At 42.0% G+C, this 22618-nt stretch overlaps 1 protein-coding gene across 2 annotated transcripts in view; it reads left to right on the top strand.

Moving 5' to 3' along the window:
• pth1r (parathyroid hormone 1 receptor) overlaps nt 1–22618 on the top strand; it is a 59042-nt gene that overhangs the window by 20480 nt on the left and 15944 nt on the right. For both annotated transcript variants that reach the window (XR_001572802.3, XM_015956677.3), the window contains exons 2-3: nt 10650–10752; nt 18599–18709. Coding sequence is in view for 1 of the 2 variants with exons in the window: in XM_015956677.3 (XP_015812163.1) it covers nt 10650–10752; nt 18599–18709 (214 nt within the window). In the remaining variant the exon portion in view is untranslated. The remainder of the gene's footprint in view (nt 1–10649; nt 10753–18598; nt 18710–22618) is intronic.

Here is a 22618-nt window from a genome sequence, read left to right on the forward strand (position 1 = left end):
AAAAACGGCAGGCGCATCCAGCTGTGACACATGTCATCTTTTCTCTTTCTGCTGTGTTTCACATAGAACATGACAAGTTAAAAAGACCCTTCACTTCCAGTTTTCAAGTGTAATGGGGTAAAAACCTCGCACACACAGTTCTAACACTGTGCTATTCAATGCTAAAACTAGGATGACACAAACTAGTTAATATATGAAGCTTCTATCATATATCAATATAAAATATTAATATAAGCGATAGACGATCATATACCAACGGGCTTGGTCTAGGATTAATCTACGGATTAATACTTAATTTAAGATACTTAAATTAATAGCAGAAGTTTATTTATTGAACCGAAGATTCAGTAAGATTCTTTTCATTCGATAAATGGAAATGCAACCCTTTTCTGTGTTTCGTTTCAATAATGAGGCAAGTTTAAAAATGAAGAAGTTTTATTACCAACAAGTTTTAAACTGAAAATTTGAAATGACAATTATAAAAATGACAATTCATGGATGGCAATTTTAATGACAATCCTTAACAGCTTTGATATTACTTGTTTAAAAGCAAACCTGTGACTGAATGGAGCTAAAATGAGAATCAGAATCAGAATAGGTTTATTGCCATTGTCAGTGAACAAACAATTCACAAACTAGGAACTTGCTTTGGTACTAATGTGCTACATATAACATGAATAATAAGATTAAAAATAGAATAAAATAGAATAAAACTTTCAGCTATAAAAAATGGCAGGTAATGGTAACATGGCCGATAACGTGACGCTGTGTCGAGTACAGAAGACCAGCATGGTTGTGTGTTGATGAGGAGGAATGATGCGTTTTGGATGTGTGAATGGAATTCTCAGAAGGTTTCTTTCAGAGAGAATGAAAACGTTCTGGGTGAAAATGATGTTTTGCGGATAACTGAGTTATTTTGAGAGAAACAGCATCAAACGTCATCTATCGTGTTCTACCTCACCCAAACACCAAATATTATCTAATTATTATCATCGTGGCTTGAAGTGTCCTTCTTGGGACGGAACAGCAGATATGATGTTATGATCTTGAGCAGACATCGTGGCTCCTTGGGTTAATCTGTGGATTCAAAAAGTACTGTTTGACCCAGCTGGGCAAATGCGACCTTTGGCACAAATCAGAGAGCCTTCATCACGCTACACAAGAGAACATTTTGGGCCCACATTTGATGAAAATCACTCTAGAATCTAAACTTTAGATATGTACATTTTCTACTCTGGAGGAGATTTGAGAGAAGACTTTAACTCTAGGGAAGAGAGTGGCATAATAATTGCGCACCTGCCTTGTAACTGGACGGTTGCAGGTTTGTGCCTCGCTCAGACTCTTGCAATCACAGGGTCCTTGGGCAAGACACTTCACCATCCTTGCTGCTGGTGGCACCTGTGCCTGTGCCCCAGGGCAGCTGTGGCTACATTGTAGCTCATCACCACCAGTGTGTGAATGTGTGTATGTGAGTGAATGACTGTTGTGTTGTAAAGTGCCTTGGGGGTCATAGGACTCTAGAAGGTGCTATATAACTTCAGGTCAGTTACCATCTTACCATTTACAGCAGGGGTGTCAAACTCATTTTAGCTCAGGGGCCACATTGAGGAAAATCTAGTCCCAAGTGGGCCGGACCGGTACATTAAAAACAACATCAGATTGTTTTCTTTGTTTTAATACAATCAATATAAAACAAAGCTGGAGCCTGAGGACAGTGTATCCAAAATAGTACAAGTACAACACCTGAAGTGTACTTGAAAATTTGAAAAATAAATAAAAATAAAAAACATTCCTTAGTGATTCAAAGAGCTTACAGGTCACATGGCTGGATCAGTTTCATGCAGCACTTAAAGTCTATTTGACTCATTTTACTTAACGTCTTTTAGCTTTCACCAGCACATCAATATCAGAAGTCACATCCTGAGTGGCGGCCAACTTCAGGATGTGATTCAAGTTCTTGTGTGAGCCTTGAGTGCAGCTTTGTTTTATTTATATTCATTACAGAGGAAACTTGCTCACAATGATAAGTTTATTGTCACTCTACATTGTAAAGTATGAAAATAAAGTTTACACAACCATCTCGCGGGCCGGATGTAACCCGTTTGTGGGCCGGATCCGGCCCGCGGGCCGTATGTTTGACACTCCTGATTTACAGAAATTTACTGTTTCACATAAAAGGCAAAAAAGTATACATTTGGGAGCATAAATAAAATAAAATATTTAATAAACAATTTGTTAACTCGTTTTTAACACTGACATTAGTTTATACAAAATTGGAATATTGTCTAAGACAGCAAAGTTTTTCACCACTTTCCTAATTTTCGAGAAATTATTGATGTGTTTGCTCATGACTGAGATGGTATAAAATACTAAAGAGTGTGTAGTAAAACAGCATGATCTCTGGGGAAATCTGATCAGCGCCTTGGGCTTCCCAACAGTGTCGCGGAAGGCGCTTTATAAAGCTTTGATTGATTGATTGATTAATTGATTGATTGATTGATTGATTGATCACTGATCTAACAATCTGCCCTAAATTTTATTAGCTGTTTTGTTAATATATTATGAGACGATTAACATGTGGGATTGTTACAAAAGCAGCAGCAGTTGTAAGCATTTGTTGAATAAAAATAGCAGTTTTGCATGGCTGAATAGGAGCATCGTCTTATAGTTTTTAAGAACAACACGATCATAGCTACGCATGCTGCCTCAGAAGAAAAACAAAGAAAACACACGTAATGTTTCCATCTGGGACAAGGGTGCCGTTCTTAAAGCTTACAACCAGAGCAGGGTATAATTAGGAGCTAAATGCTGCTTTAAGTCAGAATGTGGTTTGCAGGCATTTTCAAAGGACAGCCAGTCTTGTGGTTTGTGGTTTTTATCATCTAAAGTAAAATTGCACACTTGAAGAGGAGTGGCACTGACTCATAGAGTTCAGAATATCCAGGAGCCTCATCCGCTAAAACTTTTGTGTGGTAAAATATGTCAAAAGTAGCATATTCATGTTTTTCCAGATACAGGACCAGCCACAAAAATACATTCAGTAGTGTTGTAATTTTCTAAACTTCTCTACATTTTGAAGAGAAAAACACACGGAAAAGTCCAAAAGCCCATGGGACTGGATTTTTTGAATGAATGCCAACAACAAGGAAGTGAATGTTGGCCTATGGTGTAAAGAATGGCAAGTGACCAAAACAAGTACATAAAATAAACATTCGACTGAATTCTCATAAGAGAAACGCTTTGCAGCAACCACAGTCAATATTATCAGAGTCTTATGTGTCATTCATGTGATGAAGTGTGATCTGGAGGGTTTAATTTCATTTTTTAAAGTAGAAGTTACCTCAAATCTTATCCTCACTGAAGGATCAGCTGACAGTGGGGGGCATTATGGGATGGCTCTGGGGCAACAGATACAAGGTTTGTGTTTCCAGTCAAACAGCTGTCAGAGGTTTATGCTGAAAAGAGAACTAATGAGGTGGGGTTGAACAACTTGTGGTTGTTGTGTGTGTTTGTGTGTGTGTACTTGTCTATAAATCACAGTGAGGACCAGTGAGAAACGTTTTACCTGCAAACGGAGGACATTTTGCTGGCCCTCATTTTGGTTTGTCACACAGCAAATGTATACTTCTCCATCAGCTTTGCAAGGAAAAGATGCTCTCGTACTGACAGAGACATTATGCTTTCAGACTTCTCCGTCAGCTGGGGATTGCTGCAAAAAAATCCCCGTCAGGACAAGAGAGGGCGTAGAGCTACTCTGCGGTATCCTGCCACCATAACACTCGTGTATTTGGTCCACGATAGTGTATTTACTATTGTGTTTACATTGTTTTAACACGGGCAAATATGTCCTTCATTCCCCTCCACCTCTTCATGCGATCGGCACCTCTACACTCACATTTCTCATCTTTTCTCTCCACGAAAAAAACAATTGCTGTATATCTTTGTACTCCTTGGGTGAATAAATGTTCATATTTTCAGACTTTTTCTGTGATACGTTCTTCAGTCTGCTTCGTGTCTGCTGCTAAATATCTCTTTGTTTTTGAAGCAGCAAAGATGACACTGTTGACGAATGAAAACAAGGCATTACAACCTTGTTTGGTTGTAATGCCTTGTGAATGCGCTTTATAAATAAAATTGGATTGGATTGGATAGGAAAACAGGGAGCAACATCCTGACCAATCACAAGCTTGATCTCTGGCTTCTTTTTTGATGGATAGTTAAAATTTGAGGCGTGTCTTCCTCCGCTAGCCCGTCAAGGGCTCTTGCATGGACGTATAATGGCGTTGCGTGTGTCTGTCCCGACGCAGATGGAGAAGTATAAATTAGGCTTTACTCATTTGTTTGGTATGGCGGTGATTTATCATGTTCAGAACTTTGTGGTCTTTGAGGTCGTTTTGAACTCCTTTGGTTAATCAAGGTTTTTCTTTGTGCGTCCCAATGAAGAAGAAAAAAATGGACCTTGCAAAGCATTTTATTTGCCTATTCACTGCTTGGAATAGGGACAAACAAGAAAAATCACAGCATGTTAGTACAGTCCAAAAACCACATTGTATAAGTAGACGCCCAGTGGACTGGAACTGCCATAGTGGCCGCCCGCCATCTTAGATGGGTCTCCATTTACCCCCAGTGCATGTATTTTTACTGAGGAAGGTGCTTTCCCAACTAATCATGCTTTTTCACAAACACAGACATAATATGTCTAGGTAGACAACAGGTAGGCTTAGAAAAGTCAACAGTAATCCCATGTGATCTATGTTCAATAGTGCGCCTGTTAATGCAACCGTAGGCTGCACAAAAAATGGGCATAGTTGCTCACTCTGTGTTGATTCCAGTTGGGTTTGGAGAGAGAGGAGACCCACCTAAAATGGTGGCAATGCTGTTATACTCTCCAGAGCTCAATGGGACGTCTATGTTTTCTTGTCTATGCCAACAACATTGTCTTTGATTCAATTAGAAATCTTGAGTTTTTTGACAGATGGCACCACCTAGAGGCGATGATATTGTATTGCTCCTTTAGCCCCTCTCACAGATGTGTACTGTAACGCTAATAGCTAATGCTAAGTGGTGCTCATTTCAAATTTCATGGGACTCTACAGAATGGGTGCATGTTTTCTTTTACACATAAGCAGATTGAAATACTGAAGTCCTTTATTTTGGAAAAAGGATATTTTTTCTTTTTCTTCTTTAATGCATTACAGACTGATCCATTGACTGATTTCTGTAGCAATGATGATGTCATGTTGCTTGTTGCTCTGATTGGTCCTAGTGGTATCCAACTGCATTTGAAAAACAACCGCAGATTCTGTCCCTACAATCAAGCTCTGTCTATGCGTCATGGCCAGACTATATTTACATATATAGGACGACTTGTCAAGCTAACATAATTCCTGAAATGGGAAAATTCCATATTTTATGTATGTATGTATAGCCGTCCATTTTTTGTATTTGTATCCTACATTACTTGATATATAAAAATAAATAAACATGTCCTCTGATAGACAAATTTGTCTTCATTTACAAAAATAATACAAGGAGAAATAGAAATCTTGACTGTAACTGTAGCTCTGCTTTACATTCTGTGGTTAAACTCAGACAGTGCAGCCTAAATACACACTCTCTTTGCTCATTTATTCTTACCCAGAGCTGCAGTTTGTGAAGACAAATACAAACTCGTGGTTTGCCCAAGTGGAGTTTTATTCTAGGGACCGGGGATGGAAACACACAGATGTGTGATGTGTATTCCTCTCTCTTTTTTTATTGGCTCACATTCAAAAGTAGGCAACAAAAAGAATACTGTGTCGGAATCGAATGCTGTAAATAAGAATGTCCATGTTCCTCTCCGTGATGGCTATGTTTACTTTCTGGAGGTTTGGACGCCGACCAGCAGAGGAGGAATCGTTTTCTGAAATAATCTGGGGGCACTCTTATTACCCAGGATTCTCCTCTTAAAACCGTAAATGATACTCCTATGCAAGCTTATTTTACTTGAAACCTTTACAGGGGGCTTGGATCAGGCTGCAGATTAGCGTTTCCTTTTAGCTGACGTTCTATGAGATGGGTGCATTCATTGAAACTATAAAAAAAAAACACATGTATTTACATATTGAGTGTTAATGACAGATCTGTGCTTCCTGGATAATCATTTCACCAGAAGTTCTATTTGGTTGAACTTTCACCTGAACTAACACCGTTCCGTTATTAAGATTAAAATAGTGTTAATGTCTGGAGCTGTCAGTGGAATATTCTATATTAGCATAGTTAGCACAGTCAACAGGTTGTATCTATCCTTGTTCGCCTGTGGTCAAATGTTGTTCCATCTGTGGTTGTTTACCGTGCAGAGCCATAAATGTCTTCATTCTGAAGCCCCATTCAGCTCTCAGACTGGACATCCTTATTTCTGCTCTGAAAGTAATGAAAATGTTGATGGATTGAGGTATTGTGGGTTTGTATGGAGAGAAACCACAACGGCTCAGTTTTTTGCAGTTTATTTTTGAGTTCACGAAGACTGTGCACAAGAGGACAATGTGTGCATGTCATCTTTTCACCCAGAATGGGCTCTTCAAGAAGACCTAAAAACTGGTCGAGTAGATTGCCGATGTCTTTGTCATTAACAAACTAGAATGATCTTAAATAAACATACATTTAAAGGTGCATTATGTGTAAATGAAGTAGAAATGACGTCTTGTGGTAAAATGTGGTAACTGCAACCACTTTAAACAACTCTGGAGCTTTTTACCAGCCGTCATCAAATTACAATGCCAGCGCTGCAGTATTAGCTTGCAGGAGAGATGGCAACCTCACACTTACTGATGGTAAACAGTAGTTACATCTGTCCTTTCTTTGTTTTGAAAGAAGAAAAACAAACAATATCCATGGCCAGATATGATTGAATATAACCTTCCTTCCTAAATGACTGAAACATTAGACTCTTTAGACATTTTCTCACTGTAAAATGTTCACTATATTCTTACAAACTGCAACTTTAAACTGTACACAAAGAAAATGAAGCATTAAAAGCAGTTTAAACACTGGAATCATCCAATTTTCCTTGGTAATATGTCTTTATCACATCATAAAGCCCATTTATTGTATTGATATAAATGATCTGACTTATTCATTACCTAGTGTGCCCAATGGTTTAGGTAATGGTGGAAATAAATTCACACTGTCATCATGCACAATAGAACATAGACAAAACATTAAAAGGCTCGTTGTTTGTGGTAATAAATTATGTGATTTACATTCAAGATGATTGTTTTTACCTATTTTGCTCTTAAATATATCATAAATCTTGTTATTGCAAATTTTCTTAAACTGTAATGAAATTATTCTAAAGCCTAGTTCATACTTCTTTATCCTTGAAGACACACAATGCCATTATCCATGGTCACAAGGACTCCCCAACTGGTATGCAAGGTCAGATGTAGAAAACCCAATTTTCTAACTATCCGTCAAAAACGACAGAGATCGCAAGCCTGTGATTGGTCAGAATGTTGTTTTCTTTACTTCTATCAACAGCACCGCCATGACCCCTTAAAAAATGAAATGGGAGCTGAAGATATCTAGCAGCATAGACAAGGAGCTGACTGAAAAACGTCACGCGGTGAAACATCAGACGATATATGAGAATAAAACAGTGACTGAAGGAGTACAAAGATATGCAGCAGACTTTTTATTCGTGTCAGGAATTTATGGAAAATGTGGGTTTAGAGGTGGTGAATGGATGGAAAGGTGAAGAACAAATTTGTTCTTGTTAAAAAGTCTGAAAACATAAGCACACAAGAGACATAATTGCAGTGATGGCAGGATACCCCAGAAATGCATTACATCCAATGTTGTCTTGGTGGTCAACACGGGCACACCAACAGAGGAGTACAGTTATCTTCTTTTTTCTTATTTAACACAGTGAAGTCATTAGATGTTTCTTTATCTTTGGCTGACATGTTTCTGCTGGAATTTCCGCCTTCGTCAGAGCCGCCAGCTGTTCATGACGTCACTTCTGTTTCTGTGTGGGTAGCAAAAGACGATGTCGCCCTCTGCTGCCCGCATCCTTCACGCTGATAACACAATGTGATCCTACCTATAAACACTGTCGTCTCTGTTTATGGTAGGAACGTTTAATAAAAAAATCAGCGGTAACGGACCATTGCACAAGGGAAAATCACATAATGGATTGGGACAGCACACGGATCATAAACACGGAACACCAAAAATACAGAAGATGGATTAAGGAAGCGATATAGATATAGAGACACAGACACAACACCACGAACAGAGACAACGGGGTTTACACGTCGGATCACACATGGGACCGTGTTATCAGCGTGAAGGATGCGAGCAGCAGAGGGCGACGTCGTCTTTTGCTGCCTGCACGGAAGGGGAAAATTCCAGATAGCATGACGCTACACCCTTTCAACTGTTTTAGTGATGAGGGGCAAAATAGTAACAATGGACTAAATTAAACACTATAGAAATGTGTGTGTGTGTGTGTGTGTGTGTGTGTGTGTGTGTTTTAGCTGCTCCTTCAGGCTCTATGAATTTTTGTCATTAAATAATAACACTTTTTGAACACTGAACTGTACTTTTACCCTCATCATCAGACTTTTTTTTCTTATTTCTTGTCACACTCTGGTAAAAATGAAGGTGTCGTACATTATTGTCTAAAATGTATTTGTTCGCAAACAGCAACAGAAAAAATAATCTCTTAGAAAGAAGAATGTTTCCTTGATTGGAAAACCACACCTGAAAAGTCATCCTCAAATGAAGTTCAAAAGCTAAAATACATTATCTGTAGAGATTAGGATGTTTGTTTTAACAGTTTTAATGTCCAAGCAGTCATGATTCACTGACCAGAGGAACCACAACACAAGCTGCAGCTATAAACAGGATATGGGCCTGAAATGATTCAGTCAAAAATAAAAAAAATAAAACATCACTTATCCTATTAAATGTTTGCTTTATGGCAGTGACGACAGAAATAAACACACCGCTAAGCTCATAATGCTTTTGACAAATGCACTGATGTGGTTCACTGCAGTCTGACCTTCCAGATACACAGAATAGGCCTTTAACATTCCAGGCCACCATGTTGCTCACATTCATATTCCCTTTGATAAAATGTCAGCAGCGTTCTGACCCTGAGGGGAAATTGTTTTTATCATAATTTCTTATTTTAGCGCTATGGTCAAGGACGCAAAGAGCTGTATCAGGATATTCAAGGATCTGTACAGAAAAGTACGCCAGCTTGCCACCAGCATGATGAGATCCCTTCTTATTGTGCTCACGGTTTTAAAGCAGCATCTACAGCAGAAGCAGGTCATGTGGCTTGTTGATGTTGCAGCAAGCAAAGCTTTTTATTTGGGTTTTAGATGAGAGCATGTATTATATGGACAGTGTTGGGAGTAACACGGTACAAAAGTAATTAATTAATGTAATGCATTACTTTTAGCTGTAATGTGTTAATGTAAGGCATTACAGGGAAAGAAAATGGTAATATTTACGCGGTACAATTGTCAGTAATGCGGTAATTACAATGCATTTTTAACCCCAGAATCAAGATGTGTTTCCTAAAAATTCAAATTGCGGGAAGACTGAAAAAAGATCCAGTATTCACATATATGACATCATTTATGGACTCAGCTTTGCGGGCATTCTATGAGCAGAGAGGACGCAGCGGTAACGGCTCAAATACTCCATCTGCGTCCTGCGCGTGGCCGCTGTTATATTCACAAAATCGCTCCACCAAAACAAAGTTATTCATTTGCGATCATTTATATCAGCCTATATTCTCTGGTACTTCATGTACTTTTCAGCTTAGTTCATAATCTGTGCCCCGGTGATTTCAACTCATTGCTGCTGGAGCGCAGCTCATATGAAGTTATTTTATTTTTATTTGTTTATTTATTTATTTATTTGCATTGGTACATCCCTTTGGCTGATTAGTTAGAAAGTGGGAAATTTAGGAAACAGTTTTTCTGGAAGACGAAGAAAACATGCAGGAAGGTTAGACAGAGAATGGGCAGGAAATTATTCAAATAAAATCAAGAAAAAAAGCAGGTAGATTTATCTCCAATAGATATTTTTACCAGTGAAAAGCAATAACATGTAAGCATTTAATATTTATACATGTGATAGAATCAGATCTCCCCAGAAGTCAGTCCCACATCCAGGGCCGTATCAAGGCATTTGGGGATCAAGGCAAATATAGGCTTGGAGCCCCCACCACCTCACTCCCTGCTCAGTTAATATAAGATGGCAGCGTGCGGAGAGTACAGATTGTTGTTGTTTTTATTTAATAAACAATCATTTTAAAGCACTGTTATTATATCTGACTGTTTTTAACAGCAATCCTAGCTCAGACACCACATCACCTTCCACATGTATGTCATGAGCTCACTCAGCATCAGATTACCAGACTCATATTGAAGTGGTATTGGTGAAAGTAACTTAAAGTAATGCAAAAGTAGTGTAATGCCTTACATTTTAAAATCAGTAATATTGTAATGTAATGAATTACTTTAAAATGAGGGTAACAAGTAATAAATAATGCATTACAGTTTTGAAGTAACTTGCCCAACACTGTATACGCGTCATAGCCACTTTCCTTTTCTTTCCTAAACTTTTTTTCCCCTTCTGGATCTCTTCTCCAGGTTTGTGCAGATGATGTTCTGACAAAAGAGGAGCAAATAGGCCTGCTGTTCATGGCGAAACAAAAATGCGAGCGGAACATAAAGCTAAAGGCCAGAATTCCAGGTGAGTGAAGGAAAATCTTTCTTACTCTGGCCTTAGCTAACTGACTGTGCAGCTCCTTGCAATATTGACTTAGAACATGTGAAACATGATTTTAAAAATTGATAATAACAAATGTAACTCTATAAACTTAGTTTGGGCATGGAAATGAAATTCATAGCTTCAAAACATTGCCAAGCTTTTAGATTTTGAAGTGTTTATTTTCTGTTTGTTGGGTTTGAGTTTAAAATATATTTAGCAATTTTTTTTTGTAAAAAAAATGCTAATAAATTAAGATAAAAATGAGGTTGGAGAAACAGCTAATAGAACCCACAAATGTGTCTCTCATAGCTCCAGAAGGCTGACAGAAACCTTTATTTTGTACAAGTTTTGGAGTTAAGGCTGCAGGGTGGTGCAGTTAGCAGTGTTGCCTCGCAGCAAGAAGTCCACAGGTTCAAATACCAGCTGCAGCCTTCCAGTGCAGAGTTAGCATGTTCTACCCATGCATGCACGATTTTCCACTGGGTACTCTGATTTTCTTTTACAGACCAAAAACACAGCATGTTAGGGAACTCTAAATTAGGGTCACTAACTGGGCACCAGGGTGCCACCCAGTAACCCTATGAGGTGCCCACAGGTATTTTCTAATAAAAAAAACTTACCATGGAAACAAGAGTAATTTGTTTTCCTGTTGCCATTCTTTACAAAAAATAAGTCAATATTTAATAATAATCATTTTAAAAAAGCAAAAAATCGTGTTCATGGTGAAGTTCAATTAAACCGATCTATTCTAGTTCAAAGGTCAGTGTTTTTCCCATAATAAAATGTTGTACATTTAACTGTTAGCCCTTTGATTGGCTTAAGACAGGTTAGTGACTCTAGTGTGTGTGAGTGAGTGTGTAATTTGTTGTTTGCCTCTGTCCCTGTGATGCACTGAAAATCTGTCCAGGGTGTCCCCCTCCTCTCGTCCAATGACCACTGGAGTTGAGCACCATCTTCCTGCAACCCAAAAGATGAATAAGCACTTTAGGTGAATGAATGAGTGAGCTTTGGAGTTGCTGACTGGGGGGTTTATAAAATGACACCTTAGACAGCTCATTGTTTCAGAGGTTCAGGGAGGTTGATGTCAGGAAGATAGAAACCAAACACACAAGTTTTCAAACAGCAGCATAGTTAGCAGGGCTAGCAGGACGATCACAAGATGTCTGAGAAGATGAATTTGTTTTCACAACTGAATGTGGTTTGTGGGTTTTTTTTTTATTGTGAAAGCTGATTTATAAGAGCTTGCAATAACAATCAGTTGTTGTGCATAATTTAGCTCTTCACAGTAATGATCTTGCTTCATTAAATGTTTTAAATATAAATTAAATGTTCTATTCAACATCCTCTTGGGTAAAGCAGCTAAACTTTCAGTTACAGTAAAAAAAGTCTTGGCTTCCGTTGTCCTCCCAGTGGCTTTCCTGAGGCTGGGATTGAAGGTAAAGCTGATCCTCGGGTGTATTTAAGCCCCAGTTTTGTGTATTATGGGTATCCAGAGAGCATCATTTTCCACCAGTCTCCATCCTCCACCCCAGCTGTGGTTTCTGTATTATTATCAGTTGATTGTTCAGGAAGGGATTTCGGATCCTGCAGCCAAGCCACTCATATTTTCTCTTCAACCCCAGTAACATTGTGGTCTCCTTAAGTTTTTTGACCCTTCAAATAATCCCCTTTGTAAATGAAACTCATAATTAAGAACATACCATTCTCAGAACACAAAGGCTATTGTTGACTTTTCCCTGTAGATGCATTTCTTGTTTGGTATTACCCAACATTTAGTGGTTTCAATAAATGTTCATGAATCTCAAATTGGATAAAAAAAATATATTGTTACCGAGGAGAACTTTAGGGGCTGAAAAATGTATCTTGTATTTGTTGAATGCCTGTGCATTAACGCCAGGCTTTAGCTTAAAGTGACAGACGTCCAAAGGCAATAACACGGAATCGCAGAAACTACTCAGACATCTGGACTCTTTTCTCTACTGATCAGAAGCCAGTTTTGTTTCTTTTTTAAATTTTAATATTTTGAAATATATATTATCTTGTAGAGCATTATAGCTATGTGGTACACATGTTAAACTCCAGAACATCCACAGCAGGCTTCGGTTTCCCCCTTAAACATCTTCAGCTGCCGTCCTTGGTTATAAAAGCTGCTTTTCTCACGAAAGCCTGCAATATTCTGGTCTCCAAATGAACAAGACGCCAATCCAGCAACACGCTTCAATGCAACTGCTTTTCTTAGATTTACATTTATTTGAGCTGATTTAGCAGTTGACGCTGCACATTAAAGGACATTACTGTAAATGATCCAAAATCAGCTACAATAATAGTTTACATCTGGACAGGTGCTGCAAGCAGGACAAAACAAACTAAAAAGAGTTTATATTATAAAAAAGCCTTTGATATTAAAATCCTTGATCTGGATTATTTTGATTAAGAAAATGTCATTATGTTAAATGATGCACACTCCTTTAAGGTAATTTTTCCAAAAATTCCAATATTTTTAGAAGTCATTCCAGTGCTCCCAGTTTTATTCCAGTTCCATAAAGTAACAAGGACTGAATTGCGACATTTAAATGTTCAGAATGACAAATCAGTGGGATGATTAATCTTTTGCACAGATGATCTGAAACTCTGCTGTGGAGGAGTGCGTGTAGCCTCGCTGATCCAACCTGGATTAAAGTGGGAAGCTTTCATGACACTAAAAACTCTGACTTCAACCTCAACATACCTAGTTAAGCCATTAATCTCCTTCTGAAGAACACCCTTCCTGTGAAGGATCGTTACAGCTGCTGTCAGTCCTTGTGTGCAGCTGAGGTTCTGGTGAACTTTGTGTTGGTATCAAAAAATCATCGGAAAATAAAATGAGCAGAAGAAAAACAAAAAATAAACAATTCAATAAATTACTTAGAAGTGTTACAAACCAATCTGATGAAATACATAAACTTCTTTTATACTTTTCTGTATAGCAGCTCTGCCCTTATGTGTCAGCATGTATGTGTGTGTGTGTGTGTGTGTGTGTGTGTGTGTGTGTGTGTGTGTGTGTGTGTGTGTGTGTGTGTGTGTGTGTATGTGTGTGTGTGTGTGTGTGTGTGTGTGTGTGTGTGTGTGTGTGTGTGTGTGTGTGTGTGTGTGTGTGTGTGCGCGCACGTTTCCATGTGCTTGCATGAGATATAATCTAGGTCAAGATATAATATGAAAGCAGGCGATTGATCATTTAATGTCTGATGTGAGTTGTGCTTCAGGTTTAAAATCTGTTTATGTCTGCAGGATTAAAAAATACAGATTTTTTTTTACCATTTTCATGGAACATATGCTCTGAGTGTGGCGGATTTCAATAGATTAATAACATCTGTTTATTTATCCATCCATTATTGTCCTCTTATCCAGGTCGGGTCACAGGGGCAGCAGCCTAAGCAAAGAGGTCGGTCCAGACTTCCCTTTCCCCAGCCACTTAGGCCAGCTTCTCCAGGGGTATCCTAATGTGTTCCCTGGCCAGCAGAGAAACATAGTCCCTCCTGTGTGTCCTGGGTCTTCCCTTGGGTCTCCTCCCAGTTGGATGTGGAGGCGTCCAGGAGGCATCCTAACCAGATGCCCGAGCTACCTAAAAGTTAAAGTCAAATTCCCATTAGTTATCACACACTGGTGAAATTCATCTCCGCATTTTGACCAATCCTCATGGGGAGCGGTGAGCTGCAGCTGCGGCTGCGCTCGGGGACTATTTGGTGAGTTAACTCCCCAATCCCATCCCCTGAAATTTGAGTGTGAAGCAGGGAGGCAGTGTGTTCCATTTTTAAAGTCTTTGGTATGACCGAACCGTGATCCCTCAGTCCCAGGGCAGACACTGAGAAGGTCTAACTAGCTTCTCTTGATGTGCAGGAGCAGTGGGTCTACTCTGAGCCCCTCCCAGATGAGCGAGCTTCTCACCCTATCTCTAAGGGAGAGCCCAGACACCCTGCAGCAAAACTAATTTTGGCCGCTTGTACTTGTGTTGTGATTCTTTCGGTCACTACCTAAAGCTCGTGACCATAGATGACAGTAGGAGTAGCCTTACGGCTCAGCTCTCTCTTCTCCACAACAGACTGGAACAACACCTGCATCACTGCAGACGTAGCACCAATCCGCCTGTCGATCTCGTGCTCCATTTTTCCCTCACTCATGAACAAGACCCCGAGATACTTAGACTCCTCCACTTGGGGCAGGACCTTGTCCCAAGACCATGGTCTTGGATTTAGAGGAGCTGATTCTCATCCCAGCTGCTTCACACTTGGCTACGAACCACGCCTGGGGAATCTGGAGATCACAATCAGATGTACCTAACAGGATCACATTATCTGCAATAAGCAGAAACCTGATCCTAGACCACTAAAACAGATCTCCTCATCACCTTGGCTGAAATCCTGTCCATGAAAGTTATGAACAGGATCGGTGACGAAGGGCAGCCTTGGTGGAGTCCAACTGTCATATTACATTGTTTATAATAAAGTGGTTCTCTCACATTCAAAACCTTCGCCAATAACACGATTCGGACCAAAAGCAACTATTGGACCATCCAGTTGTCTGTCTCTCTGCACTTCCCTGCCTCCTCCAATCATTACGCACCCATGTATTTAGCAACAGAACACCATTGGTTTGAGAGGTTCTTGGCTCAACAGCATCAGAGAAGGAGAATTAGCTGGCTGCTACCACTTCAATTTTAGGACAAACTACCAGAGTCCCAACCAGTTGGGGGTTGAAGTCACAAACAACAAAACATTTTTGGAGAAAACGACGACTGGTGTTTAGCGCAGTTTTGTGTCTTCTGACAATGTGGGTTTTCGGTTCCGGTGGACACGGATCCAAGAAAGATACCCCAGAGGAGGGGCGAGCGTTCCGTGACCATATTTGCTTTCACAACCTTCAGTAGCATGTTTGCAGATTGAGTACAGCAGATTTAACGTTCTAACGAAGTACTGGAAATTAAAAAAGACAAAAAATGAATGAAGTGGTTCTCTCGCATTTCTCTAAAAACCTCTGCCAATAACAGAATGGAAAGTGGTTGACTTCCCAGGAATTTTGAGACAAAAATGAAAAAGAAATACATAGCTCTCCATTACATGTTTGGTTATCCTGACTTCTGCAGCTTTTGTATATTTGCTGTGTAACTGCAGATATGTCCTCTTCTTTAATGGTCTAATAGCTGTTACATGCAGCAGGTCAGCACAAGACAGCTGATCTGCGTACCTGTAACACTTTATACGACTCATCATGCATGATGTTTCTGACCTCTTTTGGAACATTGAACATGTCTATTTTTATCAAGATGTCTATTAAAGCCAGACTAATAATATAACCAAATTATGTCCTGACATATGCATGGATGAACACAGTCTGAATGCACATTTTACATGACTGATTGGACTTTTTTTTACTTTGTACCACTTATATTGCTCATATTTTGTATCATTTATTATTGTCATTAGTTCTTAATCTTTTTATGCATCTTAGTTCGAGTTTTTACTCTTCCTCCATCTGTCACCACTTCCTTCTTCTGTGGTTTTGTTGACCAGCCATCATTCATTTCTATTAGTGAGGATCTGGAAGTCCCACAAGATCCTAGCTCGCTCATTCTTTTTAAATCTTTGCAGCTATTTTCCTTGTCGACACCCTGCTGTTATGTGCTGAACTGTCTCAAGAGCATATACAAAACCTGGGGTCAAACCAATTTTCAGATATATTAAGTTTAGATTGAAAAGAGAAATGATGGATACCCTCTGAGGCTCCAAACCAAGTTCTATTTTAGCTTTTAATTCCATATTTGTCCATGAAATACACAAAAAAGTTATCATTAAAGTGCTGAGACAATGTTTTCTTTGAGGGGGAATGTTGAGGTTTGCTCAGGCAGGACCGTGGAGGGATGTGGGTTCAAATCCCCAAAGTTTTGCAGTGTGAAAATAGCTCAGCCCTGAAGCTTGTGGTTTTGAGTGTAGAATAACACTGGAAGTCACTATAAAAAAGGTTGCATGCATCAGGAGAAAATGCAATTTGTGTTTGGACAGGTCAGAATCAAATAAGTCAGGGGAAGGAAAAGAAAATGTTCTCAAAACCCCAGTGACATCACTAATACCAAAGTGCATTCACAGTCACGTTTATATTTAAATCGTGGTGGAGGAAATTTACGGGAAACTGCATACTCGTGTGTTTAGCGACTAATTTAGGCCTGTTTGTAGGTGGTCCTATAGAAATAAAACTCTGGCAAAAGGAGAGCAGCTATTCTACTTTTACTCCCAGGATGTGTGGTCAGTGTGATTTTTGAAAACTGAACTCTGTTTTTTCTCAGAGATCTGTGGGACTCTGCCAGCTCCAGTCAGTATGCTCTTTAATTTCATGCTCGCAGTGACAGGCAAATACAAACACAAGTGGCCAAAGCGTCAGATGCTTTTTCCCCCCAAATAACGGATCTGTTGCATAGAGATCATTTGAGTTTTATATACAACTACTTATTAGTGGTTAAAGCAGGGCAGATGCTTTCAATAATGCAACATGAATGCCAAGCCATAAGAGAGATTTTTTACAAAGACTTTGTGGGGATGGAATTTTGTTTCCATTATCAGAGATCCAAGTCTATAGACATCCATGGTCTGAAATAATATTAAATAGACAGAATGATAAGGCAAGATAAGAACTGTGTCTCTATAACCTAGTAGTTGGATTTATCCATAATAACCTACTTAAAGAGCTTCAATGCGTTCACTGTTGCAGGGAATCTTATAAATGAGATCCATGCTAAAACCATTTCCATGCAACATAAAACCTGCATGATTCCATCAACAATGAAGCGCTTGTAAAAATTCAGAGAAGCTAACAATCGTGCCTTAACACACTGGATTCAATTGACAGCTTGTTATAGGGAATTCCATTCGGCCAAGTCTTTATGTTGCAACAAATAGGAAGTGCTGTAATGGTGTGCTTCCTGGTGGTGACCCGAGTTTTCTTAACCATTTTTTGGTGAGACTCACCATAAATTACAAGGCACATTGAAAATGCTAATTTACATAAACATGCAGGTCATGCATCTAACCTATGGCAGGGGAGTTCAGTTCCAGGAATGGAGGGCAGGTTTTCAGTACGTTTAATTTTTAACTCTGTTAAACGCCTGATTTTAATCAGCAGGTAATTAACAGGCTTCTGCAGAGCCTGATGAGCAGCAACACAGGTGACTCAACCACTGAATCTAAAATGTGCCGAATACCGACCCTTGAGACCTGGCATTGAGTAGGCCTGGATTAAGGCTTTAAAAAGACGAACGCACAGCAAGGAGATAGTTTTGCTTCTACAAATGAACACCGGGGGTGTCTAAAGCAAGCAAAGCTGCTTAGTATCCCTTTAAATAATTTTCTTGTACCAGTATGTGGTAAAATGGCCCTTTACAGGGTTAATGAAATGTCACTCAGACCCCACTGCTTCCTGAGTCAATTTCAGAGTAGCGGGTTGCTACCTGTTGGACTTTGTCAGCATGTCAGCTTTTTGAGCTGACATGCTGACGCTGCATTTCCTGCATGTTTTAGATCATGAACACGGCTGATTTGTTTCATTTAGTGATGAATCACTCCTCTAGATACGAATGAAGGCTGGAGAGGCGCTACAGTAGTTAGATTAAGTTGTTAAAATGACAAACACACAGCAAGGAGATACATTTCATTTTCCGTTTAACCACAGATAATTATTAACGGACACTAGGGGGTGCTAAAAGCAAGCAAAACTGCCATTTGTGCCTTTAAAGATGACGGACAGCTTTAGAATACGCAGTGCTTTTATTTTATAAAAGTCTGTTCTGATTTTGTGTGTGCAGGTGGTTTCTGCCCACCAGAATGGGATGGCATTGTTTGCTGGCCTGAAGGAGCTCCTGGAAAGCGTGTATCCACGTCTTGTCCTGAGTACATCTATGACTTCAACCATAAAGGTAAAATTCAATGGAAGTGCATTACCATCAGTGCTGGTAAAAACTATAGAAGCAGTATCTCGTAATAATCAGAACATTTCTCGTTATAACTTGAAGGATTTTTTTTCTAATTGTGTTTTTTATCTCGTAATAATGAGAAAGTTCGCCAATCACACAGGATGTCTGAATTTCATCCAGAAGAAACAAAGGTAGACGATAGAGTCAGCAAGAGATACTTTGTGCCTTTTTATGAAGCAGTAATTTATCAGATGGACATATTCCTCCACACTTTGGTCAAGGTGTTCTTCACATTAAAAACAATGAAACAGTCTTTACGTGGATTTCATGTAATATTTCCTTTTTCTGGTTGAGGTGCAGCTTTCAAAGTAAAAGTTCACTTCCTGTTTTTGCCTTTTACAATTTTAAAACTTTGAAACCTTTTTACATGAATAAAAGGATATTGACATGGTCCCCTTGTGTGGGGAATCTATTTGTGTTACAACCCCCATTGTTGTGGCACTGCTACTGCCATACTTCCTAAAATGCTGCCAAGAACAGGAATAACTAGCTCATTCATCTGGACTACATCGCTACAACATATAACCACAATTTTACTATTACTATTACTCCTCCTTGAACCGTCACCTTATCGTGGTGGAGGAGTTTGAGTGCCCTAATGATCCTAGGAGCTATGTTGTCTGGGGCACTTAGTGCCCCTGGTAGGGTCTCCCATGACAAATTGGTCTTAGGTGAAGGGTGAGACAAAGAACGGTTCGAAGGATCTTTCATGGCGGTTAAAACGAAGAGTCGGAGTACCCGGCCCGGAGGGTTACCGGGGTCCCACCCTGGAGCCAGGCCTGGGGTTGGGGCCCGTGAGCGAGCGCCTGGTGGCCGGGCTTTCACCCATGGGGCCCGGCCGGGCCCAGCCCGAACCGGATACATGGGCTCGTCCAACTGTGGACCCACCACCCGCAGGAGGAACATGAAGGGTCCGGTGCAATGCGAATCGGGTGGCAGACCAAGGCGGGAGCCTTGGCGGTCCAATCCCCGGACAAGAAAACTAGTTTTTGGGACATGGAACGTCACCTCGCTGGCGGGGAAGGAGCCGGAGCTTGTGGCAGAGGTTGAGCGGTACTGGCTAGATATAGTCGGACTCACCTCGACACATTGCATTGGCTCTGGAACCCGAGACCTGGAGAGGGGTTGGACACTCTACTTTGCTGGAGTTGCTCTGGGTGAGAGGCGGAGGGCTGGGGTTGGCTTTTTGTTAGCCCCGAGACTCTCTGCCTGTGTGTTGGGGTGTACCCCGGGGGACAAGAGGGTAGCTTCCTTGCGCCTTCGGGTCGGGGAACGGGTCCTGACTGTTGTTTGTGCTTATGGGCCAAATATCAGTTCAGAGTACCCACCCTTTTTGGAGTCCCTGGGACGAGTGCTAGATAGTGCTCCATCAGGGGACTCCATTGTCCTGCTGGGGGACTTCAATGCTCACGTGGGCAATGACAGCTTGACCTGGAGGGGTGTGATTGGGAGGAACGGCCCACCTAATCTGAACTCGAGCGGTGTTTTGTTATTGGACTTCTGTGCAAGCCGCAGTTTGGCCATAACGAACACCATGTTCGAACATAAGGATGCCCACCGGTACACTTGGTACCAGGGCAGCCTAGGTCACAGGTCGATGATATATTTTGTAGTCGTATCATCTGACCTGCGGCCGTATGTTTTGGACACCCGAGTGAAGAGAGGGGCGGAGCTGTCAACTGATCACCACCTGGTGGTGAGTTGGATCAGATGGCAAGGGAACATGCCGCGTAGACCTGGCAGACCCAAACGCATAGTGAGGGTCTGCTGGGAACGCCTGGCAGAAGAACCTGTCAAGACGGTCTTCAACTCCCACCTCCGGCAGAGCTTTGACCACGTCCCGAGAGCAGTGGGGGACATTGAGTCCGAGTGGGCCTTGTTCCACTCTGCGATTGTCGAGGCGGCTGTTGCTAGCTGTGGTCGTAAGGTGGCCGGTGCCAGTCGTGGTGGCAACCCCCGTACCCGCTGGTGGACACCAGAGGTTCGGGGAGCCGTCAGGCTGAAGAAGGAGGCCTACAGGGCGTGGCTGGTCTGTGGGTCTCCGGAGGCAGCAGACAGGTAACGGATAGCCAAGCGGGGTGCAGCAGTGGCAGTTGCCGAGGCAAAATCTCGGGCGTGGGAGGAGTTTGGTGAGGCCATGGAGAAAGACTATCGATCGGCTCCAAAGAGGTTCTGGCAAACTGTCCGGCGCCTCAGGAGAGGAAGGCAGCAACTCGCTCACACTGTTTCCAGTGGGGATGGGGAGCTGCTGACGTCAACTGAGGATATAGTCGGACGGTGGAAGGAATACTTTGAGGAGCTCCTCAATCCCACCAATGCGCATTCCGAGGAGGAACCAGAGCTGGGAGGCCTGGGGATGGACTGTCCGATCTCGAGGGCAGAAGTTGCTGAGGTAGTCAAACAACTACACAGCGGCGGAGCCCCGGGGGCGGATGAGGTTCGTCCTGGGTATCTCAAGGCTATGGATGTTGTAGGGCTGTCATGGTTGACACGTCTCTACAACATTGCGTGGTCATCGGGGGCAGTTCCTAGGGAGTGGCAGACCGGGGTGGTGGTCCCCATCTTTAAGAAGGGTGACCTGAGGGTGTGTTCCAACTATAGGGGGATCACACTCCTCAGCCTCCCTGGAAAGGTCTACGCCAAGGTACTGGAGAGGAGGGTCCGATCGATAGTTGAATCTCAGATAGAGGAGGAGCAATGTGGTTTTCGTCCTGGCCGTGGAACTGTGGACCAGCTCTATACCCTTGCAAGGGTGATGGAGGGGGCATGGGAGTTTGCCCAACCAATCCACATGTGCTTTGTGGATTTGGAGAAGGCTTATGACCGTGTCCCCAGGGGCACCCTGTGGGGGACGCTCCAGGAGTATGGGGTGGGTGGCTTTCTGTTAAGGGCCATTCAGTCCCTTTACCAGAGGAGCGTGAGTTTTGTCCGCATAGCCGGTAGTAAGTCGGACCTGTTCCCAGTGAGGGTTGGACTCCGCCAGGGCTGCCCTTTGTCACCGGTTCTGTTCATCACTTTTATGGACAGAATTTCTAGACGCAGCCGTGGTGTGGAGTGTGTCGAGTTTGGTGGCAGGAGAATCTCGTCTCTGCTTTTTGCGGATGATGTGGTCCTCCTAGCTTCATCCAGCTCTGACCTTCAGCTCTTGCTGGGTAGGTTCGCGGCCGAATGTGAAGCGGCTGGGATGAGGATCAGCACCTCCAAATCTGAGACCATGGTTCTCGACCGGAAAAGGGTGGCTTGCCACCTCCGGGTCGGGGGAGAGGTCCTACCTCAAGTGGAGGAGTTTAAGTATCTCGGGGTCTTGTTCACGAGTGAGGGTAGGAGGGATCGGGAGATCGACAGGCGGATTGGTTCGGCGTCTGCAGTGATGCGGACGCTGAGCCGATCTGTCGTGGGGAAGAGGGAGCTGAGCCAGAAAGCCAGGCTCTCGATTTACCGGTCGATCTACGTCCCAATCCTCACCTATGGTCATGAGCTTTGGGTAATGACCGAAAGAACGAGATCGCGGATACAAGCGGCCGAAATGAGTTTCCTCCGTAGGGTGGCCGGGCTCAGCCTTAGAGATAGGGTGAGGAGCTCGGACATTCGGGAGGGACTCGGAGTAGAACCGCTGCTCCTCCGGATCGAAAGGAGCCAGTTGAGGTGGTTTGGGCATCTGGTCAGGATGCCTCCTGGACGCCTCCCCGGGGAGGTGTTTCGGGCATGTCCTGCCGGCAGAAGGCCCCCGGGTCGACCCAGGACACGTTGGAGAGGTTACATCTCCAATCTGGTCCGGGAACGCCTTGGGGTCCTGCCGGAGGAGCTGGTGGACAAGGCCGGGGAGAGGACGGCCTGGAGCTCCCTAATTGG

This window comes from Nothobranchius furzeri, chromosome 11 (assembly GCF_043380555.1).
Source record: "Nothobranchius furzeri strain GRZ-AD chromosome 11, NfurGRZ-RIMD1, whole genome shotgun sequence".
In the NCBI taxonomy this organism is placed as follows: domain Eukaryota; kingdom Metazoa; phylum Chordata; class Actinopteri; order Cyprinodontiformes; family Nothobranchiidae; genus Nothobranchius; species Nothobranchius furzeri.